This window comes from Grampus griseus (genome assembly GCF_964374135.1).
Source record: "Grampus griseus genome assembly, chromosome: 11".
Lineage (NCBI taxonomy): Eukaryota > Metazoa > Chordata > Mammalia > Artiodactyla > Delphinidae > Grampus > Grampus griseus.
In genome coordinates this window covers 100,004,965-100,022,914 of record NC_139005.1, presented here as the reverse complement: position 1 = coordinate 100,022,914, position 17,950 = coordinate 100,004,965, and the positions used below count along the sequence as shown (strand labels likewise).

Genomic DNA, 17,950 nt, shown 5'->3' with positions numbered 1-17,950 from the left:
TGAGGCCGAGGAGTGCTTTCTAGGATGGGCTGTTTCCGTCTGTGTGGATGCTGTGGGAAGGGCCCAGGATGGGAGGAAATGTGGATGATACAGAAACAGGGAAGGACAGTGGCTGGAAAGGAGGCCTTGAATAATGTTAAAGATAAATTATTCACCAGACGCTTGTTAAAAACGGCCAGACAGACTTTATACGAGCTACTGCCATAGGGAGAGACTTTGGTACAGAGCTGGGATTTGCAGCCAAAGAGCGGAGTATGGGGGAGTGCGGGGTCCGCGGCGGGAAGCTACTAGGAGGGACCTGATTAGACCCCAAGGGAAGGAGGGCTGCCACGAGGGTGCCAGAGACCCAACACACGTTCCCTAACTACCGGTAATTGGAACGTTATGACATTGAAAGTTATAACGAACTAAGAGGACAACAAAGTAGCAATTTCGGTTCTTTCTTAACGGGCTACTCACTTGAGGGCATTTCAATGCCCATGAGTTCTATCGCTGGCCTGTTGAAAGTTGTTGACAATTCATTGTTGGCTCAGCACGTGATTCCTTTAGAAAACATGCAATAAATGGACGCTTATGTGTGAAAAGCATCCTGGAGAACTCGGGATGCTTTTAACTCGGGAGCATGACTCAGGGCGCCAAGTCCTCAGCGATGGATGGCCACTAGCCTGCCCGCTCCAGGGTTTGCGGGCCGGGCGGGCAGCTCACTCCCTGTAGCTCTGGATCCGTCTGTGTCACTGGGAAAGGTGGGGGTGGCTCAAGGGCGGCCAGCCAGCGGGTGGGGTCCGGGTGAGAGGCCGGCTGGCCCCTCAGGCCCCTGCAAGGATGGCTGAACTCAGCAGACCTTTGGTGGTGTGGCGGCAGCAGCTCTGCCCCCAGGGCCAGTGGTAACTAGCACGCCCCAGCAGCCGCCCTCCCCCAGCGTGTGCTGGGCCTCTGCGCCTGGCTGTGCACTGACCCACCCGACCTTTCTGTCCAGGCAACCACTGCCCCTCGGGCCAGAGCCCCACCCCCTCTTGCCTCCTGACGAAGACGCCCCCCTTGACCAAACTAGTCAGGGTCCTCCGATGGCTTAGACAGCCCTTGGCATCTAAATCCTGCCTTTGGCAAGAATCCTGAAGGGCTGGTTTAGCAAGGACACCTTAGGAAGAAGCTTGGTGCTGGAGGATTCAGGTCACTGGAAAGGCTGACCTGAACCAGAAGATGAGGTGGGCAGGGGACCGCCTTGGAGTCCAGCCTGGAATACAGGGTCTGGCCTAGGAGCTTGGAGGTCTCAGGTCCCGAGCGGCGGGTTCTCACCTGCCCTCAGCTGAGCCCCCCAGAAGTGGAGGCCACGCCCAAGCCCCCAGGGAGGGAGAAGACCAGGGCCTCAGCACCGCAGAGCAGGACGGGGACAGGGCAGCCCCGCAGAGCCGTCACTGTGACTGGTTCCCACAGATCCATGTTGTTTCAGCAGCTGGCGGCCCGCAGGGAGAGAGCGAGCCCTCCAGGCTGTGCCCCCAGAGGAGAAATACCCCCGCAGGCGCCCCTCCCACCCCAGGAAGGCGGATGGAGTGGTCACCTTCGGGTCCAGCAGGTATTTACGGTTTGTTAACGTTACCATGACAACCCTCTCTGATGAGGCCGCCGGGTTGCATAAATTAATGACCTCAGTGGGCTGAGCGGAGCATCGCTCTGTCCCGCTGGAAGTTCTGCAGGTCAGCAAACATCACCCTCACAGAAACCAGGCCAGAGGAACGGCGCGCCTGCAGTGGGGTCCGCGGGGGCCCTGGACCCTGGGCAACCCGTGCAGAGGCCCCACACGAAGCTTGGACGGAAACCCTCCTGACCTGGGGGAGACGCGGGGGGGGGGTGCTGGGCAGCTGCCCACAGGTTCTGGGTGCAGGAGTGGGGTCCCCCCTGCCCCGCCCACCTGCTAAGCTCTGAGGTTCCACTCCCTCCCTCCCAGGGAGCTCTTGCCCTGTGGACTGAACGCCATGGAGGCACTGGGACCCCAATGCGCATGTCTCTCCTGGACCCCCTGCAGACTCCAGTCCCTTTATCCAACACCTTCAGTCACCTTCACCCAAAAGGCATCTCCGAGGTCACATGTCCAGGACCCAGTCTCAACCCCACCCCGCCTGACGGCAGCTCCTCACAAGGCACCCCCCTCTCAGGTCAAGGCAGGGGCGGCCCCTCCCCTCCACCAGAGACACCCCTTGAACGTGCCACTCCCCTGTCTGCACCGCTGCTACACGATGAACTCCCACCCGCCCCGAGCATGGTGTTCAAGGCCCCCAGGGGCTGGGCCCGGCCTTTCTGCAGCCTGTTCTCCCGCTCTTCCCTGCCCGCCCCCACAGGCTCCTCTCCAGGCTGGACCTCCAGTTGGTCCCTCCTTCACCTTTGCCTGTGCTCTTCTCTCTCCCCAGAATGCCCTCTTCTATCCAACAAACTCCTACTCATCCTTCAAGGCCCAGCTGAAAGGTCCCATTCTTAGCAAAGACGTCCCTGGCCCTCTCAGGCTGGATGAGCCCCCAGGGCACCCGTTTCCAGCCCTCTATCAGCATCATTCACGCCCCGGGGCTGAGAGCCGGACAAAGACCAAGTGTGACAAGTCCCTGGCCTCCCCCCACCCCCCCCCCACCCCTGCCCGGCTTTAGCTCAGGGCTGGACGCAGGGCGTGCGTGAGCAAGGCTTAGATGCAGAAGACCACAGGGAGCCGGGACCCAGGGCCCCGGGACTGCGCTGTGCCCTGCCCAGCACCCTGGCTGCACCCACATCACTGAGCCTTTGGTCAGACGGAAAGGAGGTGCCCACCGCCCTCCCGCAGGGCCCGGTGAGCCCCGGGGGGCGGAGGGGTGTGCAGTGGGAGGCCGCGCTCTCGCCTTTCCAGGGTAATTATTGCAGCCGGAACCTTGAACCACACGTCTTCCTTAGGCTACCAAATAGATGACTACATTATGACACTTTAAGTTGACAAGTAAATCTTATTATAAGATGTAATGACACCATAAAAGACATCTTAGTCGTTCCTTTAGTCCTCTCGTCCCGCTGACAGTTCATTACATCTCCCGCGACGTGGAGAACTAACACATTACTTTGGCAGATCGATGGAAACCTTGCAGGAGCACGGTTTCCCGGCTCTGGCCCGGCAGCCCTGGTGAGCACGCAGGGCCGGGACCCTCAGCCCGGGGCAGGTGTCAGACTCGGGGGCCGGGGACTCGGCTTCCCCAGGGGGCAGGACCCTGTGAGAACACCCACGTGGGGGAGGGGAGAAAGTCCACTGGCTGCTGGACCCCCGCCCGGGCCACATCCTGCCGGCCACTCCCACCCACCGCCCCAGGCGGTCTTTCCACCACCGCTGATGGTGTGCCCTTGAGTAAGTCACCAGACACCCCTCCCCCACCATCTTGGGCCTCAGTTTCCTCCTCTGTAAAATGGGCAAAGGAGTTAGCATAAGGAGACTGTGCTGCCCCTCTCCTGCCGGCCCTGGGTCCAGGGAAAGATGAGGGAGAGGATGTAGGCCTGCAGGCCACAGGGACCCCGTTTCTGGATGAACAGACAGAAGTGACCAGGCGGCCCAGACAGTTGTGCAGGAGCTGCGAGGGGGGCCAGGACCCTAGAAGGTGGGGCTCAGAGACACTGGGGAGACAGCCCCACCCCAGCTCCTGGGACTCGGCCCCCCTCCACCCCTCCTCTGCTTCCCAGTTCGCTACTGGCCTCCACCACCTTCATGGTGGAAAAATCACATCTGGACAGAGAGACAGAGAAGACTGGAAGTCACGTGCAGAGCACACCTGGACCCTTCTCACCCGGCAACATCCGCCCCCCCGAGGACACACCCATCCTGGGCCACAGGGCAGGCCCTCCTCCCCCCACCTCTGAAAAGCAGGGATCGGTGTGGTTCTTACATCTTCACACCTGCCTCTAATCTGGAAATTCTGCTGTTTAAACCAGCTCAATCTGAAGCTGTGATTTTTGAAGGCTGATCATTTCTTCCATTCTTCCCACCGCTATTAGCAAAATGCCGGAGACATTTCTAAGCACATTCTTTGAAACTGGGATAAAAGCGGGAAATGGTCTTCACAGAGCTGTGAGGAGAGAACAGAAGCGAGGGAGGTGGCCACAGCTGGGCAGGTGTGCCCGCCACGTCAGGCCCGCCACGCCCACGCCGCACCGTGCCCACCTTGACGCCCCCTTTCTGCACCCAGACCCCCCAGGAGGCCCACTCCCTCCGTCCACAGCCCCCAGACGAAGCGCACGTCCACTTGGGGATGACCAGATCACGGCTGGCCACCACCCCGGCTCCCCGTGGCCAGGAGCCCTGTCACCGCTGGAGGAGCTGCAGGGACCCCTGACCGCCTGGCACTGTGGGCCCGGGGCCTCCCGTACAGCTGGTGGGGCCGCTCCTGCACGGCACCTCCAGCTCATCCCACCCCCCGCCCAGACTCCTCCTGGGAGCCGCCTGGGCCTGGGGTGGCCGAGGCTGAGGCCACTCCCTGCCAGGAGGAGGGGGCAGAGGTGGCAGGTCCCCTGCTGTCACCTAAGGCAAGTGTGGGAGCCAGCGCTACGTGGGGCTTCTGGAGGAGGAAGCGGGGCGGAGCGTCTCCAGGGACACGGATGGAGGCACGTGCGGATACCCTGACAGTGGGCCTTAGACACTTAAAGACACACAGGGGTTTCTCAGCCGGAGGAGGACATTCCGGGCAGAGGGAGGGTCCCAGCAAAGGGGGAAGGTGCCCGGACAAGACTGCAGGGCACTGGGGCCGGAAGGGGAGCTGCAGGCAGCGGCCGGGGGAGGAGGGCATCGGGGGCACCAGCGCTGAGGCCGGGAGGGCAGGCGGCTACCCTGAAGGACGTGGCGCTACCAGACTCAGGGGTCCAAGCAAACCTCGGCCACTGTCCCTTACCGCCCAGGACCTCAGGCTCCCCACAGAAGCCCAGCCTCTCATCCCAGAGCTTGGGGCGCTGCCCTCTGTGGTCACCGCCCTGTGGGCGCTCTCCCGGCAGGGACTCAGGCTCCCCCAGCCCCGTCCACGGCCATCTCTCCCCAGTTTCTCTGTCCCTCCCTTTTCCTCCCTACCCTTCCCTCTGCCCCCATCTCTCTCCCCCCTTCCCTCCCGCAGCCCCCTGCTGCCTTGCAGCGCTCAGGGGGTCATCCTTGGGCTCACAAAGTTAAATATCTGAAAGATGCCAGGAACTTCTTTTGGTTTCTATGGCAACGTGAGAATAATTCACATTTTCCAGCCAAACTGAAGGAGAACACCTTTTTCTTCGCATTGTGGGCGGCCAATTATTTTTAATAGCCGGTCAGGGCGGCTGTCCCTGGGCCCCTCTCACCATTAGCATCCCCAGACAGCAGTGGCCTTGGGAGGATGGTGGCCACTGAAAGTTTAGTAAGAGATTCCAGGCTGGAGAGAGGAGCAGGGACCAGCTTCCCACCACTTGTCACCTGGGAAACCAAGGCCAGGCTGTGGCCATCTCTGCCCTGCGGCCTTGACTCCACTGGGACGGCCAAGGAGGATCACTGTTGGGGAAGAATGGGTGTGGGGTCAGGTCTCCCTGGGCTCAGGCATCACTGACCTTACTTACTGGGTGAGCCTGGACGTCCTTTCTGCTCTCTGACCCTCAGGTGCTGACCCCTAGAGTGGACTCTTAATCCCCGCCAGTGGGGTCGCTGTGCGGGGCCCAGGGTCCAGGCCAGCCCAGGCCTTCCTGGCTATAGGGCCCTGGAAAGTCCCTTGGCCTCTCCAGGAGGCCCCAAACATTGTCATTCATTCGCTCCTAAAATATTATCAAGGACAAATCAGAGGCCCGGTGGGGACCACCCTGAGCTCCTGAACTAGCGGTCGTGGAGATGGTGGTCCAGGCTCTGAAGAAACGAAGGGGTGGGTGGGGGAGAGGGAGGGCGACTGATGGAAGGCACTGGCTCTCGTGAACGCGGGGGCCGGCAAGTGTGACCCCAGCCGCCTTCCTCGGTGCTGCTCCCCGACTAACACCCGTCCCTGCGCCAGAGACAGACAGAGGAGCGCCCACAGGCCTGGCCGCTGTTCTCCCGGACTTGCTGCAGTAGTCCCCTCCGCCCCTCGCCCCTCGGAGGGAGGAGGACCCGCCCCCTCCCGCTGGTCTCCTCTGTCCAGATCTGACGCCCCTTCGCTGATGTGCATCTGGGTGTGTCTCAGTTTCAAATTTCCACGTTGGCTTCGGGAGTTTCTCCACCTCAGTCTGCGCTGGTCTCCCCTGGAAACCTCCCTCCTCGCCCGCCCCCCATCTAGTCTTTGTCTCCGCTTCCTTGTCTCTCCTCAAGCGCCTCTCCTGATTTCCCTCCAAGCTGAGACCCACCAAGCCCTTCCTCTACCTCCATCCAAGAAGAGGCCGTATTCTCTGGACAGTAAGCGCCTCCCCTGTTCTTTTTATTTGTTTGTAAGATAACTCGACCCCCTCGTCTGGGTCGCTAAACGCTAAGGCCCTGGTCACAGGTTGTAATTAACCGGGACACTCTGAGGTCCTCATTTTCTTCCATGACACCTGAATCCAGTTCAAAACCATGTGAACTCGGGGCGGCCCAGCCCTAATGAGTTCTAGATAAGAGCTGCATTATTAACCCCAAAGCAGGCAGGGGGCCTGGGGGCCAGTGGCCTCTTAGCCTGCAGACTCAATGAAACAAAATAAAGAAAACGTTAAAAGCAGCACGTAACCTCCCTCTGTGACTGCTTCCTGGCCTCCACTCCCCCAAGCCCCAACCCTGCTGGGTGTGGGCCCAGGTCAGGCTGCAGCCAGCAGCTGCTCCCCGGGGCCCAGACCCCACTTTCCCCAGACCCCAGGACCGCTCCTCGGTTAAAGCCCCACCGCGAGCCTTTTCAGCTCCTCCAGGACCCAGAGCCCCTGCCCAGGCCGCAGAAGCCAAAAGCCAACCTCACGGCTGTAAACACGTAGGCCACCCTGGCATGGCCACGCTTGGTCAGGTACAGCCAAGGCCTCAAGCCCCGGCCCCACGCCCAGCCGTGCCTGGGGCCTCCACCTGATGCATTGTTTTGCTAAATCCTGGTCACTGGGGTTTAGTAGAACAGGCTGTAAAGCCATCTGGCATGTGGCCTTTGGAAACAGAGACGTGTGACTACCTGTTCAAGGTATTTAGCGATTACTGATCTACTCAGTTTTTATTTCCTTCTCGAGTCAATTTTTGTAATTTGTATTTTTTCTCAAAATTGTCCATTTCATCCAGGTTTTCAAATTCATACACAGCTGCTCGTAGGAGGCCCTTATGAGTTTTTTTAATTAATAGATTACATTTTTTAGAGAAATTTTTGAGTCACAGCAAAACTAAGAGGAAAGTACAGCGATTTCCCACGTACCCCCCAACACACACGTGCAGCGCCTCCCCCATTACCAGCATCGTCCACCAGGGGGTACATTTATTACCTCCACGGACACATCAATATCACCCAAGCCCACAGTTGACATTAGGGTTCACGGCGGACACTCTGTGGGTTTGGACAAATGTCTAATGACATGTATCCACCAACAGAGTATCATACGTAGAGGATTTTCACTGCCCTAAAAATCCTGTGTCCTCCACCTATTCCCACCTCCTCCACCCCCACCCCCCACCCCACCAATCCCTGGCAACCACTGGTCTTCTTCCTGTCTCCATAGTTTTGCCTTTTCCAGAATCTCATCGAGTTGGAATCATACAGTATGTATCCTTTTCAGATTGGCTTCTTTCACTTACTAATGCATTTAATGTTCCTATATATCTTTTCAAGGCTCGATAGCTCATTTCTTTTTAGGACTGAATAATATTCCATTGTCTGGATGGACCACTGTTTGTTTATCCATTCACCTACTGAAGGACATCTTGGTTGTTTCCAAGTTTTGGCAATTATGAATAAACAGTTGTCTGTAGGTTTTTGTGTGGGCATAAGTTTTCAACTCCTTTGGGTAAAAACCACAGAGCTTCAGCATAACTGCTTCATCATATGGTAAGAGTATGTTTAGTGTTGTAAGAAACCATCAAACTGTCTTCCAAAGTGGCTGTACCACATATGTACAATGGAATACTACTCAGCCATAAAAAAGAACAAAATAATGCCATGTGCACCAACATGGATGGACCTAGAAATTATCATACTAAGTGAAGTAAGTCAGAAAGAAAAAGACAAATACCATATGATACCACATGTACATGGAATCTAAAATATAACGCAAGTGAACTTATTTATGAAACGGAAACAGACTCACAGACAGAGAAGGGACTTGTGGTTGCCAAGGTGGGTGGTGAGAGAGGGATGGAGTGGGAGTTTGGGGTTAGCAGATGTAAACTATTATATACAGACTGGATAAACAACAAGGTCCTACTGTAGAGCACAGGGAACTATATTCAATATCCTGGGATAAACCTTAATGGAAAAGAATATGAAAAACAATGTATATATGTCTAACTGTGTCACTTTGCTGTATGGCAGAAATTAACACATTGTAAGTCAACTCTACTCCAATAAAATGAATTTTTTTTAATGCATAAAAGCAAAGTGGCCGTGCCATTTCACATCCCCACCAGCACTGGGTGTTGCCATCCCCACCAGCACTGGGTGTTGCCAAGTTTTCAGATTTTGGCCGTTCTAATAGGTATGTAGTGATGTCTCGCTGCTGCTTTAATTTGTATTTCCCCAATGACACAGGACGCGGAGCTTTTCATGTGCTTATTCGCCATCTGCGTATCTTCTTTGGTGAGGTGTCTGTTCAGCTCTTTTGCCCTTTAAGAGTTCTTGTGTATTTTGGATAACAGTCCTGTATCAGATTTGTCTTTCGCAAAGATTTTCTCCCGGTCAGTGGCTTGTCTTCTCATTCTCTGTTGCTTATGATTTTTAAGCACCTGCAGTTTGCCTCCTTTTTTTTGGGTTAATATGGTAGAATTTTATCCCTTAGAAATAGTTGCCTATTTTTCATTCAACAAACATTTATTTAATCCCTACTGTGTATAAGTGCTCTTTCTAACGCTGGAGATAAACCAACTGCAAAACAAAGATCCCTGCTTACGTTATTAGTCTACTTTAAAAATTAACTTTGGTTTTATCAGTCTTTTCCATTATTTGTGTTTCTTTTCTACTCCAATAACTTCTGCTTCTATAGTTATTATTTTAATCTTTATGGGTTTTTTTTTTTGCACTTTTGCTCTCTTATTCTTCTTCCAGCTTAAGTTGAATGTTGAGCTAAATTCTTTTAAATACTTGTTTTTCAATAAAACATGTAAGGCTATAAAGTCTCGTCTACTTACTGTTTTAGCTGCACCCCACAAGTTTTGATATTTTAGTCTTTCACTATCATTTTGTAATTTCCAGTATGATTCTATTTTTATGATTATTTATATGTACATGGGGGCTTTGGCATTTAAATGTTCTCCTTGGTTTGAATTTCTAATATCATTGCATTGTGGACAGAACGTATAGGTCTGTATACTGCCGAGGGTTCGGGTTTACTGGAATCTCCCTTACAAAGGCCAAACATTTGTAAATGTTTTTTCACGTGCCGGAAATAAATGTGTAATCTCTTCGTGGAGAGCAAAATTCTATTACATCAAACCATCATTTTTATTTAAATCTCTCTTTTTAAAACTTTTTTCTTCCCTTGGTCCACATTTTCTGTAAGAGATGTGTTAACCTATCCGTTTATGCTGTGGAAACGTCATTTTCTGCTTTCTGTTGGCGTCGTGTCGCCCTATTAACTCAGGCCCATGACTCACCGAGGCCGTCTCTTCATCATAGGACACAACCCTTTGTCCTTGTGAATATAGATATTCTCAGCCACGCTTTCTTTTGGTTAGTATCTCCCTCACATTTATCGTTTTCATCCTCTTATTTCAAATCCTGTGACGTTTTGTCTTAGGTGTATCTCATGTAAATAGTATATTGTTGGATCACATTTATCGTTTTCATCCTCTTATTTCAAATCCTGTGACGTTTTGTCTTAGGTGTATCTCATGTAAATAGTATATTGTTGGATCACATTTATTATTTTCATCCTCTTATTTCAAATCCTGTGACGTTTTGTCTTAGGTGTATCTCATGTAAATAGTATATTGTTGGATCTTATGGGGGTTTTTAAAAAGTATAATGTGAATCTTTTTCAATAGGTGAGTTTAAGTAATTTCTTTATCATGATCACTTGCATATCTATCTGAACTTCTTTGGACCATGTTAGTATTTCCTACTCACCCTATTTTTCCTTTGCTTCTCCCCAACTCCTTTCCTACCTTCTCTTGACTCGATCAGTTTTGTTCATTAGCTTTCTTTTTCCTCTCCTGGAAGTTATACTCTCTACTTCTAGTCTTTTAAAAGTTATCCTTACATTTTAAAATAATTTCTTAAACTTGTATTTTCTGAGACGTTCTCGAGTAAACCAGGTGAGTGGGTACCACCAAGGATGGGAGGGCAGTGGTCATTCGGCAATAACGACCGAAGAATCCCACTACCAGAAACTAAGGCTGAGAATGGCTAAGGCTGACCGCACCAAGAGCTGGCAGTGAGGACGTGGAGAAACTAGGACCCTCGTAACCCACCGGTGGGAACGTAACCTGGAAAACCAGTTTGGCATCATCTGCTAAAGTGGAACATACCCACCCCATGTGGCTGTGGAATTCCACCTCTAGATGCACACCCGGCAGAACTGGCACGTGTCCCCCCAAGGGACGTGCACACAGATGTTCAGAGCAGCAGTATTTACAACAGGTCCGAAACGGAAGCAACTCCAGTGTCCACCACCCACAGCGGAATGGGTAAATTGTGATCCACTCAGAGGAGAGAAAACGACAGCAAGAGATAAAATGGACCACAGCCGCCCAGCCACGGGGATACCTTCACCAACAGAAAAGTTGTTTGCAAGAGTCTGTCCATGTGATTCCTTCAGATAACACAGTTTAGGAACAAACAAAACCACACGATGGTGTCAGAAGTCAAGGTGGCGTCCTGCTTGGGGAGGGGGCCCCCGGGGACACCGCGGGTACGGGCCATGTGCTACTTCTTGACGGTGACAGTGGCTCCTGGTGTCGGCCTTGTGACAACTCACTGTCCCTGGATTTGTGCTGTGTGGCCTGCTGTTATTAGCATACATCACAGTTTTAAAGTAAAAACACAAAAATCATTGCCAAATCTTCCGGAAAAAATAGGAGGACTGAAAGAGCGGATTGGTTTTCTACTGCTGTTAATAACTTACCGCAAACTTAGCCACAGGGCCGCTCAGCTGCTCAGACGTTTTGTGACTTCTTTTTCACTTTTTTAAACTATGAATGACGTGAACATCTTGTCAGGCCCTTGTATCTCTTCCTCTTGTGAATTGCCTATTTTCTGTGCTGTGCCCATTTTTATTTCCAAGAATTATTGTCTCCAGTTATTTTCAAGCACTCGGTAGATATTAAGGAATTTCAGCCTGTCTCACCTGTTTGTTATCATTTATCTTTGTTTATCTATTTATTTATTTTTTGGCGGTACGCGGGCCCGCAACTGTTGTGGCCTCTCCCGTTGCGGAGCACAGGCTCCGGACGCGCAGGCTCAGCGGCCAGCTGCTCCACGGCATATGGGATCCTCCCGGACCGGGGCACAAACCCGCGTCCTCTGCATCGGCAGGTGGACTCTCAACCACTGCGCCACCAGGGAAGCCCATGTTTATTGAGGTTTTAGAGCTCTGCTGGTTGTGCAGCATTTCTCCCTGGTGCATACTATAGATGTTTATCAGTCTTTTCCTTTATTGTTTTTGCCACTGGCATTGTGCTCAGAGAGCCTTTCACTGTTCCTGCGTATAAAAATATCTATTTCTATTTTGAGTATTTGGGGGGATTTATTTAATGTTTAAATCCACTCATCTGGAATCTACCTGGGTAAATAGTTCTTTTAGCCTCAGTCTGTCACTGGAACGGGCTCAAGGGTTAGATGCTTCGTGCATGGTCACATGGTCACAGAGTGGCTGCGAGCACCCCCTCGGCCATCCTTGTGAAGATCCTCTCCATGCCAGGGATTGGGCTGGGGTGAGGCTACAGGACTAGTGAGACAAGGCCTTGCAGCTGAGAGGGGCAGACCCCATGGGGCTAGGGTAGTACTGGAGGGAAGGGGACGAGAGGGGAGAGGGCCAGCTGGGTCGGGCAGGACCGGGGAGGCTCAGGGAGGGCCCAGCTGCCCGACACTCTGAGCAGGTTCCACCGAACACCAGCCCTGAGAGCTGCCCCACGGGGCTGCAGGCCCAGCGACACCTCCGGCTCAGGGTGGACGGGCCCGCAGTCTCAGGCTCCGTGCGGCTTAGTCAGGACCCGCCTTCCTGCAGAGACGCCTCCACGTGGCCAGGGAAACCAGGCTGCTCAAACACAGGGGCCATTCTCCCATTTCAGATTCGCAGTTGACGGCAGCACGAAAGCCCTGCCCGCCCCCCACCCCCCGTGAGTCCTTCCAAAAGCACAAATCGCTCAGACCTCTCCTCTCCGGCCTCCACGCCCAGAGCCCCACCCTCCCTGGCACCAGACCTCCCCAGGGCCTGGCCTCCCGCTCTTCCGTCTCAGCCGTGGGGCCCACAGGCAGGGCCCCTCCTAGTGCCGGGAAGGGCGAGATGCAGAAGGGCAGGGGCTCGTCTCGGACCCCTGGGCTTTGGGCCACCCCTGGGCGCTCGCGGACCCCAAAGCGGGCCTGAGGAGCAAACCGCTGGGCCACAAACACCAACAAACAATGACAGCAAATGACAGCCGTCACCAGCTGCTGAGCTGAGACCTGGCATCTCCCGCCTCCTGACTGTGGCGACGGGGGTGGGCAGCGTGCCTCCACTCTGTGGCCTCGGGCCGGCACCTGGGGTCTGCAAGGGTCCGCCCAGCTCGACACAGGCTCGTGCGGGGAGGAGAGGTAAACAGACCCCCCCACCACCGCCCGGGGGGCTCCAGCCCACCCATGGGGACGGAACCTCATCCCAAGACGGCGGAGAGCAAAGTGCTGCCCTGCGGGGCCCCCAGCGTGGGGGGGCGGGGGAAGGGCAGACGTGGGGCGCCCAGAGGAGGACAGAGCACCATGAAAGCAGCCCTGAGAAACCGGGAGGATGGGGGCTGGCTGAGGAGGGGGCTGGACACCCCGGGCTGGGGGTCAGGGCAGATGGGCGTGTCCTGGGTCCTAGGAGTGGGGAGGAGGGGGCCCCAGACCCGGGTGGCTGCCCCAAGCAGACGCTTGACAGACCGTGGCCGATGGGGAGGCCCCTCCTGTCCCGGGCCGGCCTGGATCCTGACCCCCAGCCGGTCAGCCTGGGCTTGGGGTTCAGCTCGAGTCTGAGTCTGGCGCGCCTGCACCTTCAGGTCCCCACGAGGCCCTGATGGGCTTCAGCAAGACTGTGGGTGCCGCACCCAACGCCAGGCCTGGCACGCTGCAGACAGCCTGTGTGGAAAGGCCCAGAACTTGGACTGTCCAGAGGCTGCTGTAGGGCTGGGCCAGTGCCCCTGGCTCTCAGCTCTCCCCCGGCCTCAGACCAGACAGCCACCTGTGACCCAGCACCCGGCCAGGGCACCCTGTTCCTTCAGGAGAGCCCCCGAATCAAAGGCCAAGGCTGGATTTTCATTGCATCTTTATTCTGTGTTTCGCACATTGTATTCCAGACAGAACAGCCTCTGATCACTTCAGACGGATTGGCTCAGGCTGCGAGGACCCCGTCAACGCCCCTTGCATTCAGTTCCGGGTTTACATACACATGGAGACACGCCCAGAGCCTCACTGAACTTCACAGATGCTTCCTATCTGAAAAGTCAACTGCCTCCAGGGGACATCTTTTGTGTCCCCAGCATTTGGGCTGCACAGACTACCGGAGCCGCGGTGGGCAGTGCCCGGGGTCTAAGCAGGACGGGCCTTCGTGGAACTGGACGCCCGGCAGGAAAGCAGCAGCGGGCCCGGGGGCCTTGCGCGGGGAGGAACCCCTGATGCCAGGGTGGGGGGCAGGGACCGGCCAGTAGGGGTGCTCTCCGTCTGCTCTAAGGCAAGCAGGTCCCTCCGCTGATCTGGGGGCTTCTGACACTTGCACAGTATTTTGTGCTGATTTCCACGCACACGTAACGAGCCAAGAACAAGGAACGCACAGCATCACACACGTGCAACTGTGTGCTTTGATCCTCGGCTGCACAGCCTCTGGGCAGCGACCTGGCACCTGAGCTGTGCCAAGATGGGTGGTGGCGGGGCTGCCCCGGGAGGGCTGGCAGGTGGTGGGAAGAGATGCCTGCGCGTGGATGAAAGTCTGGGGCAGAGGTCAGGAGCCTGTCCCGGGCTCAGGGCTCAGAGGCTGTGGCTGTGGCCTAGAGCTCCACGGGGGTGTCCACGTCACCACGGGCGACATGCCCGTGACAGGTGCTCTCTGGCCAGGGCGGGCAATGTGGGGGAAGCAGGACGAGCCCCGGCAGAGCCCAGGGCAGGGCGGGTCTGGCACCTTCTGCAGCTGGGCTTACGGCCCCAGTGACCAACACACTGCAGCAGCGATCAAGTCCACAACACACCCGGAGACGCAGCAAGCAGAGGGGCGCGGGCCACGTGGCCCCCGCGGTGTGGGTGCAGGTGCAGCAGCGGAGCCCCTCACGGCTCCGATCACAGAGCTGGAGCGTCTGGACCCACCTGTCCAGGTGGCCCAGGCGAGCGAGGCTGTGGCTGGCGGCTGAGCGTCCGCCCGACGCCCCGCACCACTCAGCGGAAGGGCTCCCGCCCGCGCAGGCTCCTCGACAGACCAGCCGGGGCGGTTCTCTGTTTCCAGAGGTCATGGATGGAAAGTAAGGCAATTTCTAGAGGCCGCACTCTGCTCCCAGCTGCTGCAGCCGGAGGCTCCCCAGCCTCGCCGTCTGCCTTCCAGCCACGTTTAGGCCAAGGGAGCAAGTACGCGGCAAAGTTAAAGTGACAAAGTTACAGAAATCCGCCTGCTGTCAGAGGCCTGGGAGAGCAGAGATTTCACAGGTTAGTGCAACATTTCACTTGTAACTTTGTCTACGTTTTATTCTCTTTCACTCAACAGAACAGAATTTTTACATTTCCAGGTAGGTAAGCAGATGGCTGCCACCTCCCTCTGCCCCCGGCACCCGGACAGCAGGCCACTTGGAGAGGGTCTGCCTCTCAGGCCGCCCCGGCTGGGGGCTCCACGAGGTGGGCGTTTGGCAAGGATGCTCCAGGGTCGGGAGAGGGGGACGCCCGGCCCCTCTCTGGCCCCGCGTGGCCGGGACCCTCCCTGGCTCTCTTTGGTATCTCAGAAAACAGAGGCCGCCCGGCCCTCGCCAGGCCCTGGACCACGTCCCGGCCAGCCGCTCCAGCAAGGCCTCTCCTTGGCCGTGGCCTTCAGCCGGCCGGCAGTGGGGTGTGCTGCCCGGGGCGGGGAGGCCACGGCGGTGGGCCCAGGCTCATTTCTTGTAGTGATTGGGGGCGTCCGCGAAGACAAACTTGAGGCGGTAGGCCTCGGCCAGCAGCAGGCTGACGTCTTCGTCGCCCCAGTGGGCTGTGGGCAGGTTCTGGAGGAAGAGCAGCAGCTCCTGGGGGGAGAGAGACAGCCTGGGTCAGACGGGGCAGCCAGCTGTGTCGGGCAGGGGCCCCGCGGGAGGAGCCCTGAGGAAATGCACAGGGCCACGGCGGGGTGAGCCTGGGGGGCCGCCGAGCCCCCGAGAATCGCGTCCCCTCCCAGCTTGAGCCCGAGGGCCCCACGCCCTGTAGCCAGGAGGAAGCCCCCCGGGAGGCTCCCAGGCCTGCTGGGACGCGGAGGGCAGCACCGCGACACAGCCGGGCTGCACGCACGCGCCCGGCCTCCCGGCGCTCTGGGGCCCAGGGCCATCTGGGCGGGGATGCCCAGCTGCGGGGGGCGCTCGGGGCTCAGACCCAGAAGCCAGGCCTGGGCTCAGGTGCTGGCTGTGCTGCCTCCCGGCTGGTGGACCAGCCGCTGACCACCTCGGGGCCCCGGGTTCCCCATCGAGACAAGGGCCCCAGCTCCCACTGGGGCCGCCAGTGCCTGGCGCTCGGCGATGCGGGGGCCTGTACCCGGCCTGCTGTCCTCACGACGCCCCCCCGCAGTGCACGTGCCTCTCCCCACTCCCCAGTGGAGGACCACGCGTCAGGACTCTCTGCCAGTGCGGCTTCCCTGTTGCTGCTTTCCCTTCCTCGGTCCCATTTCCTTTTGCATTTTGGACACTTTCTGGGGGCCTTTAAATTGAATTCATGGAGCAAACTTCACCGGCAGAACGTCCCCAGGGACGTATCAACACCAACCTGCTGTCTTTCACCATTAGATGCAGCTTACACGGACGCCAGTCCAATTCTGAGCAGGTCGTAAATAAACACCTTTGATTTGATTTTTAATCCACTTCGCTTCGTATTATCATGACCTCGCTGCCTGCAAGGTGAGGAGCAATGCCCCCATTGCGGTAGCTCAGCAACTCTCCCGCGCACTCAATTTCAGAGTCTAATTTAGTCCCCCAGGTTCAGTGGACGGAGAGAGAATACAAACGCCTGGCGGTCCGCAGCCTGCAACGTTAAAGAAGGAAAAATCTGTCCGGGTGACCTTCACGAGAGGCAGCGACACAGCCGAACATGCCCTTAAATGCAGATATTTTTTTAAAAAGGCCTGTCTTATTTACGAGCTGGGCAGCGACACCTTCGACCTGGGAGCCACGGCACATCTATTAGCCACATCATTCGGGAAAAGGGCTATCGGTCACGATGCTGTCACTGGGTCACACCCCAGGGGACCCGCCAGCCCCTGCGATGGTGGCAGGGAGGGCCCGGTCCAGCAGCCCGCGAGGGCAATTCCGTTTTTAATCTTAACTTCTCTGTAAACAGTGCTGTGACCACGTCTGCAGAATAAAAGTTAAAGGAAGGTTTGCTCACAACACTGAGGTTGTGAGGAATCAAAGACAAGTCGCATCCCCGTGGTGCTTTTCTTCCCGTGTCCACGAGATGCCACCACGGCAACAAAGCCACAGCCCGGGGCATCCCACCCCCTCCATCGGCCTGTGTCACCGTGCCCTCCCATGCTGGCATGTGCTGTCCGCGGTGGCCGGCAGGGACCGTAGCGATGGTGCCGTCCCCGCTGCACAGCCTGGAGGCCTGCTGTTCTCAGCCCCCAGCAAGGTCACGGTCACCCCGGAGTCTGGAGGCCCGCAGCACCCGGCCCCGCAGAGGGCAGCGGCCCCGAATCTCAGGTTGCCTGGGGTCTCGGTATGATGAGCGATTTGACTGTCCTCTGGACACTCTGGATGTCACCTCGCGAGCGTGTGGATCGTGGCTGGTGGTCCCTTTTACCAGGCAGTCCCCTGCGGAGGCCCCGCCAACACCACCCCGGCCACAGGTAGCCCTGCAGGCGTTGTGGTGCGGCTGACGGCAGTGGGGGGAGCGGGGGGGCAGGGTGAAGGGCGGGGCCCTGAGCTGGGCTATTGCCGGGGACATCTTTTCCACAGAGTCCTTCCCGCTCTGACTTTCGCCTCTGGGTAGGTTCCAAGAGGTGAGCCTTCCAACGTTAAAGAGTGAATAATGTTTCTGGCTTTGGGGACTTCTTGCCAAAAGAGTTTCATTTTTCCAGAGACAGGAATCACGTTACCATCTGCAAAGTATGACTATCTCTATCTCTTTTGTCCCTCCCAGGAAGGACGAAATGGTGACACAGTGGCGTCCAGGAAGGTGGGCAGGGGTCCCCTCTCAGGACCCCACGTTCTCTGTCTGGCTGGCCCCTGTGAGGCCCCTGTGAGCCCAGCAGTAAGGCCACACACAGCCAGACGCAGAGGAGCAGGTCCAAGCCCAGCACACCCCCATCACAACCCCACAGAACCCTGGAAGCACATCCTGGTGTCATCACCGACGTCATGGGGTGCTCTGTCTCCTCTGTGACATCAACACGTCCATGTGCCCCCATGTCCCCGACATGAAGCGCACAGCACACGGTGCCGACCTGTGAACAGTCACTAGGGCACAGTCGGCTGAAGGTACGCACACTTGTAAAGGATGCT

At 56.6% G+C, this 17,950-nt stretch overlaps 1 protein-coding gene across 1 annotated transcript in view; it reads right to left on the bottom strand.

Moving 5' to 3' along the window:
* Positions 1-13,579: 13,579 nt before the first annotated feature.
* The window catches only part of TBC1D22A (TBC1 domain family member 22A), a 314,758-nt gene continuing 310,387 nt past the window's right edge, over positions 13,580-17,950 (bottom strand). Inside the window, exon 13 of the mRNA XM_082666699.1 lies at positions 13,580-15,490. Coding sequence (XP_082522825.1) covers positions 15,362-15,490 — 129 coding nt within the window. The 3' untranslated portion in view covers positions 13,580-15,361. The remainder of the gene's footprint in view (positions 15,491-17,950) is intronic.